This window comes from Symphalangus syndactylus, chromosome 8 (genome assembly GCF_028878055.3).
Source record: "Symphalangus syndactylus isolate Jambi chromosome 8, NHGRI_mSymSyn1-v2.1_pri, whole genome shotgun sequence".
Classification (NCBI taxonomy): Eukaryota; Metazoa; Chordata; class Mammalia; order Primates; family Hylobatidae; genus Symphalangus; species Symphalangus syndactylus.
The window spans coordinates 100409500-100430836 of record NC_072430.2 but is presented as its reverse complement, the minus strand read 5'-3'; the positions used below and the strand labels follow the sequence as shown (position 1 = coordinate 100430836).

The 21337-nt window shown below is 37.8% G+C and overlaps 1 protein-coding gene and 1 long non-coding RNA gene across 9 annotated transcripts in view; one reads left to right on the top strand and one right to left on the bottom strand.

Annotated features, from left to right (window-relative positions):
- Positions 1-21337, top strand: part of HECW2 (HECT, C2 and WW domain containing E3 ubiquitin protein ligase 2) — a 405698-nt gene that overhangs the window by 324194 nt on the left and 60167 nt on the right. For all 7 annotated transcript variants that reach the window (XM_063644845.1, XM_063644843.1, XM_063644847.1 and 4 more), the window contains 3 exons: positions 1340-1442; positions 4233-4329; positions 17585-17668. In XM_063644845.1, the coding sequence (XP_063500915.1) occupies positions 1340-1442; positions 4233-4329; positions 17585-17668 (284 nt within the window). The remainder of the gene's footprint in view (positions 1-1339; positions 1443-4232; positions 4330-17584; positions 17669-21337) is intronic.
- Positions 11315-15655, bottom strand: LOC134737360 (uncharacterized). Of its 2 annotated transcripts, none has more exons than XR_010122191.1 (3): positions 15355-15655; positions 15144-15275; positions 11315-12469 (listed from the first exon to the last, which is right to left on the bottom strand). It is a non-coding gene; the product is annotated as an uncharacterized lncRNA (long non-coding RNA). The 2 variants fall into 2 exon arrangements; XR_010122192.1 differs by having other exon boundaries at positions 14728-15275; positions 15355-15484.

Here is a 21337-nt window from a genome sequence, read left to right as displayed (position 1 = left end):
TGCCTGGCCCACACTTTCCCGCATTCTTAATAGGAAAGGAAAATATGAAACCATACTACACATGAATAAAAATATGAATGAAAAATAGTTTGTAAATTTTCTTTTTTAATAGTTGGGAAAGAAAAATATACCTTTAGATAATCATGTTTTTTTCTTTTTATTTATGTCTTTCCAGCTTTAGTGAGGTATAATTGACAAATAATATAAACTGTTCACAATGGCAGCTGCTTGTTCTGTTTGTTCTGTGGGAGCTCAGAGGAGGTTGTATTTAACTTGGGCTTGAAGGAGAGGGAAGACCTTGTCGAGGAGGGGCTGTTTGAACTACGCTTTGAAGAATGAGTGAGAGCATTCTTGAAGGACAAGCAAGCAGTGGAGGGTGGGGAGGATATTTCCAGCATTAGAGTCTTTAGAAAAATCCTCAGCAAATACCCAAGTGATGCAACATGATAAAAGGACTGCAAATGGTTGTGGGTGGAATAAAACTCTGTTTTCAAAATCCCAGTTTATAAATCCAGTACAGTATGTTATTTTTTCTTATTCTGTCTTATACTGCTCTTCTACTATTGTCTCAAAAGATTTCTGTAATATGGGGGAAAATGCTAAAGCAGAAGCGAAAACATTAGAGTTTTCTGGTAAGGCTGTTAATGGGTATTTTTGGTTATCTACTTGTGTGTATGAGTTTCTAAAAGGTGCAATAAATAATTCTCATTAGGACAACCCTATTTAGCTCCTCCACACCTGCTCCTATTAGCACCCTGGTGTGGGAGGCTCAAACCAGAAAGATCTGTTGTACCAGGTGTTCTAATAGGCATGGAGAATTGCTCCTGAGGAGATAATACACTAACTCGGAACCCCACATGAAGATTGCTGCTCTTCAACCCCTCCTCTGCTGAGCCAGGGAATTCCCTGGCCTGCCTTAGCCAAAAGAAGAAATATCTTGGCACTGCCCCAAAACACTTTATACCACTCAGTCTTCCCTTTGATTGTGTTGTTGCAGACTGTGCTCTGTCAACGCAGAAGTTAGTCCTGATGAACAAGTCTGCTGTTTAGCTGCTGCAGCCTCAGTAATTATAAGCAGATTGAACTACTTCTGTGCCACTTGGTAAAGAGTCACTGCCCCAGCCCCTCTCAAGAATGTGGATGCCTCAACTTTTCCCCCCCATTTAGCCACTGAAACAATGCTTTCAATAACTAAGAACCCTGCTTCAGCTGGTGTCTGTTCTGATCAAGTGGTACTTCACCATGCTCATTGTTAATATTTTGAACAACTTGGTTTGGGATGCTGATATAGAGTATTCTGGCTCTTGGTGCAGAACATAAATGATGCTTCTGTTTGCAGGTAGGAGAAGATTCTCGACATGCAGGACCACCAGTCCTTCCCAGGCCATCCAGTACATTCAATACAGTCAGTAGGCCACAGTACCAGGACGTGGTTCCAGTGGGTATGTCATCGCTTTCCAGAAATTATCTGTCGTTTTGTGCCATGATGTGTACCACGTACATTGTGCTGATACTTCCCCTGTTGTTAGCCTGCTACTTTTTGCCCTGTATTGAGAAATTGCTGCATTATCCTTAAGAAATGTATAACAAAATCCTACAGAATTGATTCTCAAAGGGCTTCTGTCTTGTAATATCCTAAAGGATGAGATTGTTTTTTAATATCACCCTACCTTTCCTGAGTAGAGGTATCATATTAGATTATTGAAGTTAAGGAAAAATAATTTATTAAGGTAATATATTATGCAATCATTATAAATTAAGAATTTGGACAAGCATATACTTAGTATATATTTAAGGCCGAGACAGAATTTAAATGGTGTGTGAATCTGTAGCAGCCTCACAAAATAAACAATCAAAGAGAGCACATTCTTAAGGGCTTTTGTCACAAATAGAAGGCAGCAAGAACCTCTAAAATAGTAAAATAAAAATGAGTGTGGGAGAAAGGCCTAAAAAACAACTTGAGTTGTTATTAAAAGGATGAGGTTGAAGTAGATCAGTGGTTGCCAAACCTGGAGTGCCTAAGGCGGGTGGAGTGGACAGACTGGTGGGAGGCCATATGGGCTCCATGCTCCGTCTTAAATTAGACTAGGTTGGCTGGGTGCAGTGGCTGACGCCTGTAATCCCAGCACTTTGGGAGGCTGAGGCGGGCAGATCACAAGGGCGACAGATCGAGACCATCCTGGCTAACACGGTGAAACCCCTTCTCTACTAAAAATACAAAACATTAGCCAGGCATGGTGGCACACACCTGTAGTCCCAGTTACTCGGGAGGCTGAGACAGGAGAATCACTTGAACCCAGGAGGCAGAGGTTGCAGTGAGCCGAGATCGCACCACTGCACTCCAGCCTAGGGACAGAGCAAGACCCAGTCTCAAAAAAAAAAAAAAAAAAATTAGACCAGCTCTCCATTTATCTTTGTTTTAAAACGTTTTCTTCAAATAAAAAAAAAATTGTCGTGAAATTCAATATAATGCCCATGACCTAAGAAGTTTGACCTCTGGATGAGAAGAAATCTAGGGTTGAAGTCTAACAGTCTAGGGTTTTTTTTATGTTATTGTTAATATGACAGTAAATACTGCACATGGAATTTTAAAGCACTATAAAATTGTTGCTTAGAAAGTTATGTGGGCTCTGAGCTCAGATGCACTATAAACCCCAATTCAATAATTATCTAAGTGTCTTCATTATTCATATATAGTGAAATGTGCACTTAGGGAACATTTGAGTTGACAATGGTATTCCATTTTAGCAGATAGTATTTCTTTAAAATTGTTATTGTTATTGTATATATAAATATACATAACTAAAATAGATATGTTATAGGCAACATGATTCAGGTAAGATTTGAAATGGCAGATCTCTACAGAATTATTATACTTCTTTTGTTTAATTATTTGTTAGTTTAAGAAAGGCATGTATCTTGATAATATCCTATACCAGAATCTCTGATGTTGAAGAATTTAAACACTCTGTCCTAGTTCTGTGAATTTAAATATATTTGTGCCTATTTATGATTATCAACAAATATAATCAAGATGAATCATCTTAAGTAAACAAATTCATTTTCTTGGCAAAAGAGATATTAACGGTATCCTTAATAAATTTTAATTAACTATTTTTAAGTTTCTTTAGCCAACCTTGACTGGGATTTAGATTTTTCTAAACACATTTTGTTCATGGTTCGTAATGATGATTGTGTTGTAGCTGTTGGTGTAGTTGGTTTGGTAAAGAGCTATCTGTGGCTTAATGGCATTTATTTCCACATAGAGTTTGAGAATAGTTTGTCCTCTGCATTTTGGTCCTAGCTGTTGCTGGCAACTAGTACATTTTGGCAAATTGAGTTCTGCCTCTTTACCTCCCTGGCTGGCTGCTAATTAATCAGAAGATGGTTTTTCATTTCTGACTTGTCATTTCTGTGAGGCTGATTTTCGTAAGCTTAAAATGATCAAGATCTAGAATCTCGTTGGTGACCTCATCTTGCCATTTGCTAATAAACATGGCTTGTCAAATGAGTTTACTAAGAATGTTTAACTAAGCCACAGCTAACAGACCTAAGTCCAATAATCATATAAAAGGTTAGATACAAATTGGAATGTAAGCACCTATAGTGGTGGGCACAGTCTAGTTCCAAACTATAACTTTGAGTATAAGTGATATTAGCCAGAAAAACAAATTTCATTTATTTTTGTTTGTTTGTTTTTCAATAGAAACAAGTTCTCACTATGTTGCCCAGGCTAGTCTTAATCTCCTGAGCTCAAGTGATCCTCCCAACTCAGACTCCCAAAGTGCTGGGGTTACAAGCGTGAGCTACCATGCCTGGCTGAAAAATAGATGATTTTGAAAAGTTTGGATTTATAGGCCAGGCACAGTGGCTTACACCTGTAATCCTAGCACTTTGGGAGGCTGAGGCAGGTGGATCAACTGAGGTCAGGAGCTCGAGATCAGCCTGGCCAACATGGCAAAACGCCATCCCTACTAAAAATACAAAAAAAAAATTAGCTGAGCATGGTGGCAGGCACCTATAATCCCAGCTACTTGGGAGGCTGAGGCAGGAGAATCGCTTGAACACGGTGGGGCAGAAGTTGCAGTGAGCTAAGATCACGCCACTTCACTGCAGCCTGGGTGAAAGAGCGTAACTCCACCTCACACACACACACACAAGTTTGGATTTATATACATAAAACTAATAACAGATTCTTTTTTAAATTGTTGTCTTTTCTGATTTTTTTTCAGCTTACAATGACAAGATTGTTGCATTTCTACGTCAACCCAATATCTTTGAAATTCTACAGGAGCGTCAACCTGATCTTACCAGGAATCACTCACTCAGGTAACAATAATATTGGTATTTGGTTCAAGTTGCATAAGCACAAACCATTAAATCTTAGTTGTACTGATAGTTGTCTTGGAAATTTATTCTTTCTTTTTGACATCCTTTGCAAAAACATCTTGTATGCAAATATTTTGTCATCATCACCAGGTATTGTAGTGCTGGCTTCTCTTTATTAAGTATAAAAGTTGAATAAAATCGGCCGGGCGCGGTGACTCACACCCGTAATCTCAGCACTTGGGGAGGCCGAGGCAGGCAGATCATGAGGTCAAGAGATCAAGACCATCCTGCCCAACATGGTGAAGCCCTGTCTATACTAAAAATACAAAAATTAGCTGAGCATGGTGGTGCGTGCCTGTAGACCCAGCTACTCGGGAGGCTAAGGCAGGAGAATCGCTTGAACCCAGGAGGTGGAGGTTGCAGTGAGCTGAGATTGCACCATTGCACTCCAGCCTGGCGACAGAGCGAGACTCCGTCTCAAAAAAAAAAAAAAAAAAGGTGAATAAAATCAACTAAACAACCCAGAACCCTATTTAAAAAAAGAAATATGAAAAAAAAAATTAAGCCAAGCGTTTATCCTAGATGTGCAGATTATAATGAAATTAATGACATAACCTTTTTGAGTGTAACTTGAGTAAGCAAAAGTAGCATACAGTTTATTGAATTGAGATGTATAGAGTTCCAGACTTGGTATTCACATTTTTCCATAATAAAAACAGATTAGAACCTAAGTAGGGAATCTGATACTCTCTAAAACTGAGCCTCCCCTTGCATGAGCCCTCTCTTCTAAACAACTTTTCAAAACATCATTTCTCAAGCCCAGTTTTACTTTCCTGAATACATGCTGTTCCCCTTCCCTGGCAAGCTTTTCTCTCCTAAGTTTGGGAAGCAAGATTTTTCCACTAAAACCCAGCAGAAGCTTTCCCTCCTTGAAATCTTTCAACTCCACTATGGACTCTCACTTTCATGATCTAGGCTAGTATTTCTCTATCTAAGTGTGCTAGGCATCAGTGGGGATAGGAAAAGAAGAGTTTCTGCTGAAAATATTCCTTAACCCCAAGTTCGGTTGTCACCTTTACTGGTAGAAGTATTATTTGCCTGGTGGTACCATCCTGGCCCAGAGCAGTGATTCTCAAATACTGTTCCACTAAGTTGTGCCAAACTGTTTTCATCAGTATCACCTGGGAAGCTTTATATAATACAAAATGCCAGGTCATGCCTCCTCCAATTCCTCTCCCTTCTCTGAATTTATACCCCCTGTTCTCCCATGCCCTACCCAGAAATTTAATTCAAGAGGTCTGGGGTAGAGCCTAAGAATTAGTTTTTCAAAACCTCTCTGTATAATTCTGATGGCACATTTGGCTGCAATAACCTTTGGTCTTGACACTATTTTGATGATTAGTCATGAAATGTATCACATTGTCCTTTGTACTGGTTTGACTTTATGACTTTTGTGTTTTGATTTGACTTTTCAAGTCCTTATGCGTTATTTTCCAATTAGATTTTAAGAGCCTTGCAAATAGGGATCTTAATGCAACTCATCATTATTTTTCCTCCTTACTGTTCAAATATCTAGAATAGCATTTTGCACATACTGAATGTAAAAATATATATGTATATAGTTGTTGATTTGAAAATAAATTACCAAATATTCTTACGATATTCTTGGTCTCTTGTCTTTTTTTTGGGAGACGGAGTCCCACTCTTGTCGCCCAGGCTGGAGTGCAGTAGTGCGATCTCAGTTCACTGCAACCTCCGCCTTCCGGGTTCAAGCGATTCTCCTGCTTCAGCCTCCCGAGTAGCTGGGATGACAGGTGCCCACCGCAACACCCGGCTAATTTTTGTATTTTAGTAGAGACGAGATTTCACCATGTTGGTCAGGCTGGTATTGAATGCCTGACCTCAGGTGATCCGCCCGCCTCGGCCTCCCGAAGTGGTGGGATTAAAGGCATGAGTCACTGTGCCTGACCTTGGTCTCATGTCTTTAAAGTTGTCACTACCTTCTAAAGTTTGTAAAGGCTAAAGCTACATAAAATTTCAAGTATTATACTATAAACACTGTGTATATAAAAATCCCAGTTTCACCTGGTTTCGCATGGTTAATAACATTTGACTCAACTCTTAGTGCCTTCCCCAACATAAGCATGCCGTTCTTAACCACTGAAAAATTATAATAATTATGCAAGTGAAGATTTTGTATGTTTGTTTATTATGGCATCCACTCAGTAATCCATGTCCCCCTAGAGAATCTTGTGTAAGAAGTTTTAGTTTTAAAAAATTGCAGAAACGAGCCCCTCAGTGATCTAATTAGAAATGTTAGCAATCCTAGACCTCAAAGCAAAACAAACAAAATTCTTCCTCTTTTGCTAATCACAAAATAAAGAGAACCCTATTTTCTCTCTCTTCTACCACTTCCAACCAACACATGCCAGTAGTTAATATCTGTTCCTCTAAGTGTACCCCATCCCCCACAAAAGAGGAAACTCAAGAAGTTTGTCACTTTTTCTCTGCACTCCACATTAGTGTGTAATACGAATTAATATATCTTTAAATCTCCACCATCAGAGAGATTAGGTGATCTAATCTACCTGGACAGGGCATTTGTCATTAGTCTTTAATGACTTGACAGAATCTTAACAGATCCTAACAGAGGGAAAAACTGCAGGCCCAAGTTGGTATCTTCAAGTTTTGTTTTGTTTTCTTTCTGCTTTTTAGAGTCTGAAAAGTCTCTAATCTCCTGAAGATTGTTGAAGATTTTTTTTTAGTGGCATCTAGAGTCCTCAGTTAAGCATAATCTTTCTTCTAACATAGGATTCACATGGTAATCTATTTTTATGCAATTATTTGATAGGCTATGAAATATATTTCCATCTTTACAGAATGTGACCATGGGAAGCAGATGCAGTCATGATAAGTAAAAGGAAGGAGAACTTAAATCAATGAGACACTCCTCCTATCCAGAGTGTGTGTCACACTGCACTTTCATTTTCTGTCAAGTTTTTGGGAGTTAAATATTTTGCTTATCATAACATTGTAAAGGGGAAGTTTGTATATCTAAGAGAACATTCTGTTTTACATAGTTGTGAGGAGCATTCCTGCAAACACAGGGGTGGGAAATAGGCTGAGCTTCTTTAATTTCCTATTTCAGTGATATTTTTGATAACAGATTTATGCATGGAATGGAGCCACTGAGTAATCTATGTGTCAAAGTTCACTGTGGACCTTATATTCATACCTGGAGCAAGGATTCTCAGTACCAACATAGCTTTGTATATGTTCTTTCTCATCTGTGGCACACCACTTAAGATAAATATTCCTTCTTATTTTTCCCATAATATAATGATAAAAGTGGTAGCCCTTGAGAGATTGAAGTAGGTATACTTCTTTACTTTGTGTTTTCCTGGTTTGCTTGTGATTCATCCTAAGCCAGAGGATAGCAGGCAGTTCATTTAGTTTGCATCTATGTATAGTTTTCTCTTCCCTGAGACTTCACTGGTGTGTCTTCCTGTCTATGTGGCTATGGTTTTCCATGCATTATGATATGGCTTTTACTTTCATCTGCTGTATTTAAATCACTGCTCCCTATAAATTCATTTATCACGCAAATGTGAATGGTACTAAGTTGCTGTCCTTTTTTTTTTTTTTTAAACAAACCTCAGGAGATGTTTATTTCCCCTGTTAGAAAAATCAGCTTCCGAAAGTCAGTACCACATCTGTAAAATGGGTAGTGTCCCCATTGGATTATTATATGCTACTACTGGTTCTCACTGAAAGAAGATGTTTGTATGCTGTGACATTAAATAAAAGCTGAAAAAAAGTTCTAACATTTTATACGAATACAAATAAATTAATTAGAAAACAACCTTTAACAATATTTTCTAGGTGAATTTAATGCATATTTAAAAATTCAATAAAATTTTTAGTATTGGTGTTTGTAAAGCACTGTGTAATGAGAAAGGCCATGAACCTGAGTTAAGAGTTGAGAATTTCCCCTCTAATATGATTATTAGGTCCAGCCAGTAAATCTGTTCCCTGCTAGTCCAGCTCTCCCCAGGCACCAGTGATTATTTTTGGCAGCAGGCTGTTTCCTCCTTGAGTGCTTCCTATATAACTCCTCTCACCATGAGGATATGATCTGTGATAATTTTTTCATTCTGAGTAGATTAGATCATTCCATATTTTATGTTAGTAGGAAATCAGTAACTTGGGAGTCAAGAAATTCTGAACCACAAAAGGCAAATGGATATGTGTCTCAGGATTCATCAGACTAGAGGCAAATGCAGACTTGAACCTTCTATTTCCTTTCATTATCCTATTTGAAGAGCCCTGGGGTTTTGTTAGAGTTTAATTTTACTCTTAATTTTTTTTATTGTAGAAATAATTACCCATTTTGAAATTTATCAAACAATACAGAATTTTAGGTAATAAAAAGTTAAAGTTTCAAAAGCTATCTTTTATAAGATAAACCCTGGTGTTCAAAATTGCTAACCTATTTCTTTTCCAGCTTTGTGGCAAATGAATTTTTCTACATATAATATTAGACTGGAAATGTTAGTCTTGGTTAACATCTGAAGTACTTGGTGAAAATAGCATGAATTTACTTCTGCTGATCCGTATGCATTTTCCTGTTAAGACCTGCTTAGCTCTCTCCCTTAGTCCTCTCCTGATTTGTTTACTTATCACTCAGATGTCTGGACCAACATGGCAAACTTCTGATCTTTGCTGTACCAAACTTAAATAATAGCAAATCTGGACAGAGACTATTATTTTCCTACATACAGTTTACATAGGGATAATTATTGAATTTTTAAAGACACCTTTTTTTTTTCTTTTGAGACAGGGGGTCTCACTCTGTTGCCCAGGCTGCAGTGTAGTGTAACGATTACAGTTGACTGCAGCATCAACCTCCTGGGCTCAAGCCAACCTCCTGGGCTCAAGCCACCCTCCTGCCTCAGCCTTCCAAGTAGCTGGGACTACAGGAGCACACCACCTTGGCCCGCTAATTGTTTTTTTTTTTTTTAATAGAGATGGAGTCTTGCTATGTTGTGCAGGTTCATTTTGAGTACCTGGGCTTAAGAGATCCTCCTGCTTCAGCCTCCCAAAGTGCTGGGATAACAGGCATGAGCCATTGTGCCTGGACACCTGATTAAAATAATTTATTGACACCACATAGCAATGGTCATTGGGAAGACCTAATAGTAGACTCTGTCTCACTGGGAGAGCAGCAGTAATGGCTCTTAGAAGGTAGTTGAGTATAGCTCTTAAGATTTTGTTCAGGTTTGGAGCCAGAAAGACCTAGGTTTGAATTCTGACTCTGCAATTTACCCACTAGGTGACTTTGAATGAGACATTAAACAACCTCCAAGTTGTCATCCTCATCTGTAAAATGGGGATCGGAATTTCTAACTTCCAGCATCTTTTTGAATATTAAATGAAATAATATATGTATAAACCATTTGGTACTGTGTAAGCATAGTAAGCATACAGTAAATTTAAATCATTATTATATTAGTAGTCTGCCCTTCACTTCTTTGTTCTATTAGAAGGACTCAGTTTAAAGTAATTTGCCCCTAAACTTGCTCTAATTCTAAAAACCAGTATTCCTGAAATTAATCATGCATATAAATGGACCAGTGTGATTCTGTGGATATAATTTAAATACAACTAGGATCTAGGATCTCTTTTCCTTTTGGGGGTGGGGAGCGGACAGAGTCTCACTCTGTCACTCAGGCTGGAGTGCAGTGGGCACAATCTCGGCTCACTGCAACCTCTGCCTCCCAGGTTCAAGCAATTCTTGTACCTCAGCCTCCTGAGTAGCCAGAACTACAGCAATACACTACCACGCCCGGCTAATTTTTGTATTTTCAGTAGAGATGGGGTTTCACCGTGTTGGCCAGGCCGGTCTTGAACTCCTGGCCTCAAGTGATCTGCCTTCCTGGGCCTCCCAAAGTGTTGGGATTATAGGCGTGAGCCACTGTGCCTGGCCGTCTTTAATTTGACTATTAATTTGTTTATAGGAGGGCTTTTTAGTGGTGCTCTCACATTGTTTCCTACGGGGAGCTTTACTCTAATATCTTTCACATTTACACAATAAAACCAGCCTTGACTGTTCCATGCCTAGACTGAGGACTGAGCCTTCTGGCTCCAGGTTTAGTCGGAAATTACTGAGGGCCAAAATATCATGGCAATGACATTAAGATAACGTTTTAGAAGGCATCCAAAGGTATATTAAAATATCTTTCCAAGGAGCTAATTATCTTGTGGGCCTGTTAAGAGATTAGAGACTTTGTTCTTCAGGGCAGTAAGGAACACAGATTCTTAGAACCTGTCATCTATTCTATGACTTCTGCAAAAGGAATAAGTGCTAGCCATGTTTTATTTGAATGGATGTGCTAATTTATAGATCTACATGTGCCTTTGAATGATATATCATGTATATATCTAATTTTCACATTTTTGATGCGTGGAATCTGTTAACTATTAATGTCAACTTTAAGACAACTGGACAGTCAGTCACCTAAAATTTAAAAGGCCCAAAACAGGAACTCCAATAGCCAAAATTAGTTTAGGTTCTTTTCATAGTGTCACACTCAGATATTTGTTAAATTATTTTCTGATAAACATTGTTCTCTGATGTAACTTTGAAAGATTCCCCAAATTACACATGCATTCATCCACTGGATATTTCTCCAAAGTATTGTGCCTTTTTGCTATTAAGTGGTTCAATCATGATTTTCAAGATAGTTTTCTTACATGAGGAATAATCATATTTTAGGTATATCTGTTTTACTGTTGATTTTTCCTACATTCTGTTATGTTTATGAAGAAAACAGTTCAGTAAAATGTCATTTTCCTTTAGTAACTCATTAGACTTGGACGCTCTGTGGACCAAAGTAAAATATCAGTGCTGAAACCAGTCTCGGTGCCTTCCCCAACCCCAAAAGAATAATAAATCCACTTCTAAATCATAGAGAACAATGAATTATTTATGATAGCACAAAGTAGTTTTTAATAAAATCTGCTTTTTACTTATATTTGAATAAATTGCCCAGTTACTGAATCAGAAGCATTTCTTACGAAGCAAACAAAATAAGCATCCCTTCTGTGTTAATAACATGTTAATAATATGTTGGCAAGTTGTTCTAAATCAACTTGCCAACAGTACAAACAGAAAAAGGAGTGGGTCAAAGAAATCTAGTTTGGCTTTATTTTCAATAGATCATACTGTCTGTTGAAAAAGGAATAAATAATTATGGAGCCTATCTAATAATATACTCAATAGTTTAAAATTATTGAGTGCTTCCTATATAATAGGCTCCAGGCTAAGTATTTCATTTGCATTCTATAATTATGTTTATTTTAACATGAAGAAACAGAGTTAAGTAACTCTCTAAGTTCTTAGCATGCAGATAACTTATATCTATTTATGACAAACTTTGTCCCTACACATGTGGCTGATTAATTTCACATCTCTGGGTCCATAAGAATCATATGACCATAATGGACTTAAATTCCCATAACCTTTCAACTGCTCGGCTGTATCTGTCAAGTCAGACAGTGCCCTGTGACTGTAATAATGAATATGAGTGATCAGTGCTGGTCTTCCTTTCTTGACATTATACTATTAGGCAAGTCAAAGCGTTTCTCTAGAACTGCCTGAGGGCACTTTTTGAAAACATGTATTTGTGAATGTGCCACTGAACTGTATCTAGAGAAACCAGGATGTGCAGAGTCGGCAATCCAGAGTTTTGTGGTTTTGAGCATTGCTGCTTCTGGTTGTCTCCGAACACATGCCCTTCTTTAACTTCACCAAAATATTGGGTGGTTTCATGAGAATGTTTTCTGTGGGAATTCAGTCTTGAGACTTTGTTCGTTGTCCTCAAATGATCTAGTAGAGTTGATCTTCTGGGGTGATTCCGTGCAGAGGAGGAAGTGGTTACACATATTGTGAGAGTCTGAGAGACAGCAGTAGCTGGAGACTTTTTCCTGAGCTTGTTGCTGTATGGTTTAGGTTCTCGTTTTACAGTTGTGAGTTTTCATGTTAAGAGATTGCCTTTTTACCTGCCTTTACATTTCTCTCCAGTGGATTCTGTTATAGTAAATAATTGGACATCGGCTTTCCAATTCTTTTTTCATTTCTCTGCCACGGGAAAAAAAAGAAAAAAAAAAGATAGCAAGATTGTTTATTCCAAACACCGGGTGGATTCTTAGGGGAAATTGTTAGGAACCACATATGTTATTTTGGCCTAAATTAATCATGTCCCTGGTTTGTATTTTACTAAGCACTTACCAGGTAGACAGAAAAGTGTTTTGTACTTGGGGAACACAAAGATAAAGGAGGAAGGGCTGTAGCACCATAGCTCATGCCTGTAATCGCAGCCACTTTGGGAGGCCGAGGTGGGTGGACACTTGAGGTCAGGAGTTCACCTGGCCAACATATGAAACCCCATTTCCACTAAAAATACAAAAATTAACCAGACGTGGTGGCACATTCCTGTAATCCTAACTACACTAGAGGCTGAGGCAGGAGAATCACTTGAACCTGGGAGGCAGAGGTTGCAGTGAGTCGGGATTGGGTCTCTTCACTCCAGCCTGGGTGACACAGTGAGACTCCATCTCAGAAAAAAGATAAAGGAGAAAGGGCTTTTGCCCTCCAGAAACTTACGTTTCAAAAGGAATTTGAGTTGTACCTCACTAGCCAAAGTACCCATAAAAGTGCTAGAATGTACTCTAAGGGCACAGAGAGATAAATGTACCCATGCAGAGAGGGCCAAATGATAATACGTTGTATTAGTATAACCTTAATCTTCATTATATACCACCGAGGTTGAATTGAATTTCTTTATTAAGAAGAAGCCAGGCTGATGCAGTAAGTAGCTCACTCCTATAATCCTAGCAGTTTGGGAGGCTGAGGCAGGAGGATCACTTGAGGCCAGGAGTTCAAGACCAGCCCAGACAACATAGCAAGACCCTGTGTCTACAAAAATGTTTAAAAATTAGCCCGATGTGGTGGTACATACCTGTAGTCCCACCTACTCAGGAGACTGAGGCAAGAGGATCACTTGAGCCCAGGAGTTTGAAGCTATAGTGAGCCATGATTGTACCACTGTACTCTAGACTGGGCAACAGAGAGGACTGCCACAGATTCCTTCTAACTGTATACATCAATAAACTTGAAAAAATATATTAAAGTAATTTTCAAACATTCCTCTAATCATGATCAGTTGTCTTTAACAACATTTCTCAAACTTGTTATGTTATTCCAAACGCTGGGTGGACTCATGAAAATTTGTGGGAATCACATCTGTTATTTTCCACTCTAAAAGGAAAAAGAAATATTGCGGACCTATAATGTTGACGTTAATCACTTTTATTTTAAACTTAAATGTGTACAAATATAAAATATGTATAAACCTCTTATGCTTACAGCTTTTATAAACTACAAAACCAAAAGACATACAAATTAAGTTAAAAACTAGAAAAAATCAATAACATTTGAATTAATGCTATTAACATGAGTATATTTTGTTTTTCAGAAACCAAACCACCAATGTTGAGACCATTATCGGTGGAAAGACACATTTGCACCTTTCTGTGCTTGTGTTTGACTTGATTCTTTTGATTTTTGCATCTCTGGCCTAGCATGTGCCTCCTTAGAATTATCAGTCATCGTTTTTCCTTCTTAACAAAAAGCTTATTTTTATCTACTGATTCATTGGTTTGATAAGCCAATTCATTTAATAGTGTAACCTGAAATACAATACTGAAGGATAAAACATATCATTGAATGTGCCTTGGGATGAGTGCATTCTACCACCACTTTTTATTTGCAAACTATTGCAGAGCTTTTGTTCTCAGAATAAGCCAGGATATCTTTTATGCATTATTTAGCATGAATGCATAATTTTCTTTTTAAATCCATCTCTTTTATTTTCTCTTTAGCCTGTGGTAATTTACATATACATTACTTAACCCCACTTGATCATTTTCATGATGCAAATTAATACTGTAAGAGAAAAGGTTTTTTTAATTGGTAAGCAAAGTGTGCATAAGAGGCAGATGGGGACTGGTGTTATTATCATATTGAACATCAAGGCCCTGCCAGCCTAAGGGCAGCCAGGTGTGTTCACCGTCCCTTTAAAAGCTCACCTCTGATCACTTTGTACCAAGTGTCCTATAAATACAAACATGGGACCCAAAGTCATAGGGCAAGATTCAGTCATAAATGTCATCCATCTCATCTAAAATATTATTATATTGTTTCATGTGCTTTGATCATCAAAGTGAAGACACAAAATTTAAAAATTCTTGCAGAGCTTGTGCTTATGTATGCAAATTTCTAGTAGACCAAGGATGCCAGTTTGAGAATCACTGGTCTATAGCATATTAGGCAAATACCTGGTAACCAAGAAGCGGTTCCTTTGTTTTTCTCAGAAAAGATTGGTGACATTTCCAGGACATCTGCTGACTTCTGTCTCTTCCTCAGCCTTGATCTGCTCTCTTTACAGGCAGTAAACTAATGCCTTCTTTGTTTCTACGTGAAAGGGCTTTATAAAGAACTGTTTAGACCAGGAGCAGGTATAAAGCCTAACCACGCTTCAATTAAGTGAACAGAAGAATTTAAATATTTTCACATCAAATGAGAATTACCTTTTGACCTTCTGTCTTCCACTGCACTGTAAGCTCCTTGAAAAGGGACTTTCTCTTACTCCCCATTGGATTCCCAGCGTGTGGTACCATGACTGGCACACAATAGGCACGCAGAAAATGTTCACTGAAAGAATGACTCAATATCAACATAAGAAAGTACTTACTGGTGTGATGTACATCAGACGACATGTTCCAGTGTCTGGTTCCTGGAAGCATATGACCCATAGCTTGTCATTGTGATGAATTAGCTGGCCCGGTAGAAAATTGATCTCAGCCTGCCTCTCATATGTTCTCACCTGAAAAATCAGACCAGTTGCCTTCACAGACTGCTAGTTTGTATCTGGAAAGTGATGAAAAGTTTCCCAGTTGGAATACCTCCTCTGGTGCCTTTGTCCTTTCTTTTTCTCATCCTATCATCCTTGTGACTCAAGAAGCGATGATGTTTTTCTTATTCACAGGAAACTTACAAGCCGCAGACCAGGGCCTAATATCTACCATCACTCAACTCCTGTGTAGCTCCAGTTAAGGAAGGAGGGGAGAGTGCTCAGCCTGTTTGTTTTTTGTCTTGGTCTGTTTGCCTGGATTCACTGTGTTGATAGACAAAAGAGATAAGTTGCATATTTGTGGGAGATAGCTTTTGATTCTTCAAGATCAAAGCATAGTGTTACTGACCCGTGTAAGAGTAGTTCTTTGGTTAAGTTATTATTCATTTTTCTTCAAGATAACTTTTCTCTGATTTAGCTTTTATCAGCCAACATTTACATCTGTTATCAGAAAAACCATTCACCAGATAATGGGCCTGGGTTTCCATCACGTGTTTCAGATGTATGGTTCCAAAACTTGAGGGAAAATGTTCTGCCTGGTTCAAGCCTTCACTGAAATAACCTTAAGCAGAGAGAGGCTGGCCTTCTGCGCAACTCCTTTACATACATGCCTGCCACTAATTTCTAATAGTCTTTTTTAAAAAAAAAAAAATAGTAGTTAGCTGCTGGCAATAAAGTACAGAAAGGAAAGTTTGGCAAATACTAAAGATTAGCTGCTTCATCTATCATATAAAATGGATCTAGCCAGAAGAAACCAAGGACTGAACTCGTTTATCATACCTCGTAAGCTGTGTGGCTAAGGGCAAATCCATTGACTTTTCTATGCATTAGGGAATTTTTCACGTGAACATGAAACCTTGCCTTCCACCTCAGTGCCTTCAAGTCAGCAAGCAATCTTAAGAAAAATATTTCAAATTTGGGAATATAAAAATCAGTGCAACTTGGACAGGCATGGTGGCTTACGCCTATAATCCCAGCGTTTGAGAAGCCAAGGCAGGCAGCTCACATGAGGCCAGGAGTTTGAGACCAGCATGGCGAACATGGCAAAACCCCATCTCCACCAAAAGTACAAAAACTAGCTGGGCGTGGTGACGCATGCCTATAATCCCAACTACTCAAATGTCTGAGGCAGGAGAATCATTTGAACCCAGGAGGCAGAGGTTGCAGTGAGCCAAGATCATGCCACAGCACTCTGGCCTGGACGACAGAGTAAGGCCCTGTCTCAAAACAAACAAACAAAAAAATCAGTGGAACTTTGTGAAAATATCAAATAGAAAAACAAGTTGCTTTGTAGATAAGAACTAAATCTAAATAAATGCTTGTATCAGTGATTGGTATTTTACTTTATGGTATAGGAATCAGAATATATTGTCCATAGCACTCAGAATAAAATTGCATATTTACATTATCCTCTATATACCAATGAAATAGAATGATTTTAGTACCATAATTTGTGTTTTTATTTTTTTCTTCATCTTATAAAAGTTAATGTGGTGTGCTTTGAAATAGCATGATATAAATAAGGGAAGAAAGCAACTAGGAAAAAAATTATTAAAATTGTATTCATATAATAAATTGAAAATAGTGACATGATGATGACTCATCAAACAAAAGCAAAAAAACTGGTGTTATCACATTTATCTATAACAAAATAATGGTAGAAATAACTCACCTTGTGTTTGATATGTATAGGTATATATACATTTGCGCAGGTATGCACACAATTTATTTCACCAACTGTTGTAGCAAAATATTTCAGTTTTTTCTTTATTTAAAAAAGGCATATGCTTTTACACTGAATATATAATGCATAGATACTATCTGCTTCCAATTAGGAATCAGCTCATCACATGTAACTTAAAGGTATGGCCTCAGGAAAACAGATGACTCTCCCAACACAATCCCTTTTTGGAACAGCAGGACATCAGCCTAAGACTATCGCTAAAATTCAGGCCCACAGTCAGCTTTAACTCAAAGCAGACACTGATTTTATTGGTTGAATGGTATACTATTTATAGTACTTGGGCAGAAAAATGTTGAAGGCAGTGAAAGAATCTTTCTCCCCACAACATTAGAACTGGGAGTTGTTGATGCTTACAAGATCCCCCCCTTGACGGCAAAGACCATGTCTCTCTTGGATGTGTATTCCTAGGGTATCACATAGTAGCTGCCACATAATAGGTATAAAAAAATCATGACTATTATAAAAAATGCTGTTTACTACTGAATTATAGCCTAAAGGTCTACCATATACATTTTATGCTGTTTCTTTTCTTGAATAGGGAGAAGATCCAATTTATCCGAACTGAAGGGACTCCAGGATTGGTGCGCCTTTCAAGCGATGCAGACCTTGTTATGTTGCTGAGGTACGTATGTAACACTCACTCTTGAAGCAGAAGGTCTCTTGTCATCAGATATCATGGAACATTGTAGAAAATAATATGCCAATATTCATAGCCTAAAAATTATTCTTATTCTTTAGACTTGTGGAAGTATTTTGAAGATTTTGGGTGCTGATTGAGTGATCATTCACTTCAGGTTGCATTTGTTACACTGAGATCTGTTTAATTTTGTTTTCACCCTGCTGGCAAGGGAGATGGTATTGGAAAAGGGAAAGGTTGTAATGAATAGAATCTCCCACTCACAGAATGGAACAGAAGGGTATCTGAATAAGGCATCCACCGTTTACCCCTCAGTGTTTACCCTTTCAGTTTAATATTCTTTCAAATGTTTTTCTCAAAATATGTTTTGTCCCCTTTTGCTGACTCGAGGCATTATTTATTTACCTTGTGGTTTTGAGAGTGTACGTTTGGGAAATCAGATCAGAAAGTTGACATTTGGTCTATGCTACTCATTGCCAACTTGATAGCCCTTCATAAGACTGACCAGTTATTTTCACCATCCCCCTCACCCCCCGATGGTTAAATCAGCTTCGGTTTTAAATTTTAGAGTAGTTTAGAAAGGAAACTGGCAAGTTTTCAAAAGACTTTCTCATTTTTTGTATTGTCCCTCAAATGTAGGCAAGCCAAAGTAAAATAATGCCTTGCTCTACCCAGTGGTTGGGATGCCCATCCCTGTAACTTCCTGAGAATTAAAAGGAACATCATACTGAGCCTTTCAGGCAAGGTTTTGTTTATCCCTGAGTGCTAATAACCTCATTCAAGTATTCATGATCATCTTGACCCTGACCATTTCTAATTCTCCATTCCATAGTTGCCATATTTGTTGCCATATTTCTGACCGCCCATGTGATTGTTGTCAGAAGATTATTTTTCTTTATGTGTAGTCAAAGCATAATTCAAAGGGATGTACTCACTTTCTATAGATACTTCACTTCAGTTGACTCTGAATAGGACCTATGGTGGGGGTAGCGTCTCAACCTAGTGGGTGGCCTCTCTCCTGTGGTATTGAGCCAGTTGTGAAACCAGCATATAGTATGCTAGGTGGTCAGGAAGACTACTGGTCAATTAATATTAGAGTGTGATGTTTCTATCATGGTTTGGTTGGTGATAAAATCGTTTAAGTTTCTGTTAACAGAATTCTGGCCAGGATATGCTCTTTTTCTTCACTATAGAAAGCTAAGGTTTTTTTCTTTTAAACTAAGAATTCTGCTTTTGGAATTGGTAAAAACAGAAGTCATAATTATCATTCACCTATCCATAGTTAAATAATATTTAGATGGTATAGTCTTAAATTTATTTTACCATAGCTTATAATATTTGTACTTTGATAACACAGCAGTTTGCATGAGTTTCTATGTGTTAAGTAGTAGAATTCAAACGTATTTGAATTCAAATAATTCAGAACTCATTCATACATAAAGAGCAAGGCTGCATTTTCTCCTCTTTGGGAAAATAAGCAGGTTCTCTAAAGCTAATGGGCCTTTGAAGAAATGTGAGAAATTTTCTTACATATAATAGTTCTATAATTATTGTGTACAAATGATGTCATTAAATTCTAGGCTTTTCATGTGGGTGATCACATGTGTTTATTATTTTAATAATAGTAAACAACACAATGTATTATATGTACATGCTTAATAAGTAATATAATTAGTGATTATTGAAAAATTTGGGGTTTTATTCATGTCCTCAATTATTTATTTATTTATTTATTTATTTTTGAGATGGAGTCTCGCTCTGTTGCCCAGGCTGGAGTGCAGTGGTGAGATGTCATCTCACTGCAACCTCCACCTCCTGAGTTCAAGCAATTCTCCTGCCTCAGCCTCCGGAGTAGCTGGGACTACAGGTGCACGCCGCCACGCCCGGCTAATTTTTTGTATTTTATAGAGACGGGGTTTCACCATGTTGCCCAGGCTGGTCACGAACTCCTGAGCTCAGGCAATCCGCCCGCCTCGGCCTCCCAAAGTGCTAGGATTACAGGTGTGAGCCACAGCGCTCAGCCCTTTATTTTTTATTTTACTTTGGAATTGGAATTGGAATGATTTGAATTAGTGACTACAAACTTCAGTCAGCATACTTGTCACTTACATAATGGAAGCCTTTGTGTCTATTTTAATGTTTTGTCTAATTTCTTAAAAAGGAAAAATCACTCCTGGTACAAATTGACTTATCAGTAAGCTGCAATGTAGAGATAGTGTTGCTCTAGGACATTATTCAATTCAGAATAAACCCATGTAAAGTTATTTTCCAGTAGGGCTATTTTAAAACCCAATAATTTTTAAATGACCGTGTTTAATTTGTTATTGATTTTTGTATTTCATGTATTTTTTCACTAAATTCATGTAAAAAATGTACCTCTATCAGAGCTCATACAAGAAATGATTGATAAATTTGGCTACATACATATTTTTAAATGGATATAATGAAAGGTACCACATATAAAGGTATAGAGAAAGATAATCAACTGGAAGAATAGATTTACAACATGTAAAACAAACAGATCAGCCGGGCACAGTGGCTCACACCTGTAATCCCAGCACTTTGGGACGCCGAGGCAGGCAGATCATAATGAGGTCAGGAGATTGAGACCACCCTGGCCAACATGGTGAAACCCCATCTCTACTAAAAAAAAAAAAAAAAAAAAAAAGAAAAATTAGCTGAATATGGTGACTCGCACCTATAGTCCCAGCTACTCAAGAGGCTGAGGCAGGAGAATCACTTGAACCCGGGAAGCGGAGGTTGCAGTAAGCCAACATCGTGCCACTGCGCTCCAGCCTTGCAACAGAGCTAGACTCTGTCTCAGAAAAAAAAAAAAAAAAAGAAAGAAAACCAGATTGTGGATACATAAAGAAGGCCTTTAAAAGAAGAGAACCCAATAGAAAAATGGATAAAGGTTATGAAAAGGCATAGAAATGGAAGTATGAATAGCCAATAAACCCATGGAAAGATGCTAGTAATGTAAGTGTAGTTTCAAATAATGAGATACCATTTCACAGTATTAGATTTGTAAAAGTCCAAAAGTCTGAATACCTAATGATACATAAGAACTCTCATATTGTCTGGGCTTAGTGGCATTGCAGTTTCTACAGTCTCGTTGGAGTACAAACTGACACTGTCTTGTACAGCTGAAAAGAGCTCAGGTCTCTGGTTACTCTCTTTTAGGAGAATATCAGAAACAGACATTTCAATATGGAGAAGAAAGAAGACAATTAAATGGCCTAAGATCCAAATCCTCCCATTTGAAAAATAGTAGCCAGGGTAAACAAGGGAGCTAATTATTTTGTGATTGTAGTTATTTAAGAGGTGTTTTGTTTTATTTTGCTTTTAATTATCCAGTTAAATCCTAAGCCCTTCGACAGCTGAGACCCTATTGTTTATTTCTTGGAATGAGGATATAGAACATACTTTGTATATTTATGATGGGTTCTCAATAAACATTTTCTATTTTGTGTTGGAATCCTGTTTCCAAATCTGAAAACCCAGGTATGATTTTCAAACAAACGTACACTCAAACTCATATGTTGAAATAGTAAAATAAAATCACGTTGTCCAAAGGTGGTAGGAAAACAGGGAAATAGCCACAGGGTTCACAAAAAGTACCACAGCCAGCCATTTTGTCCCAAGAATTACCTG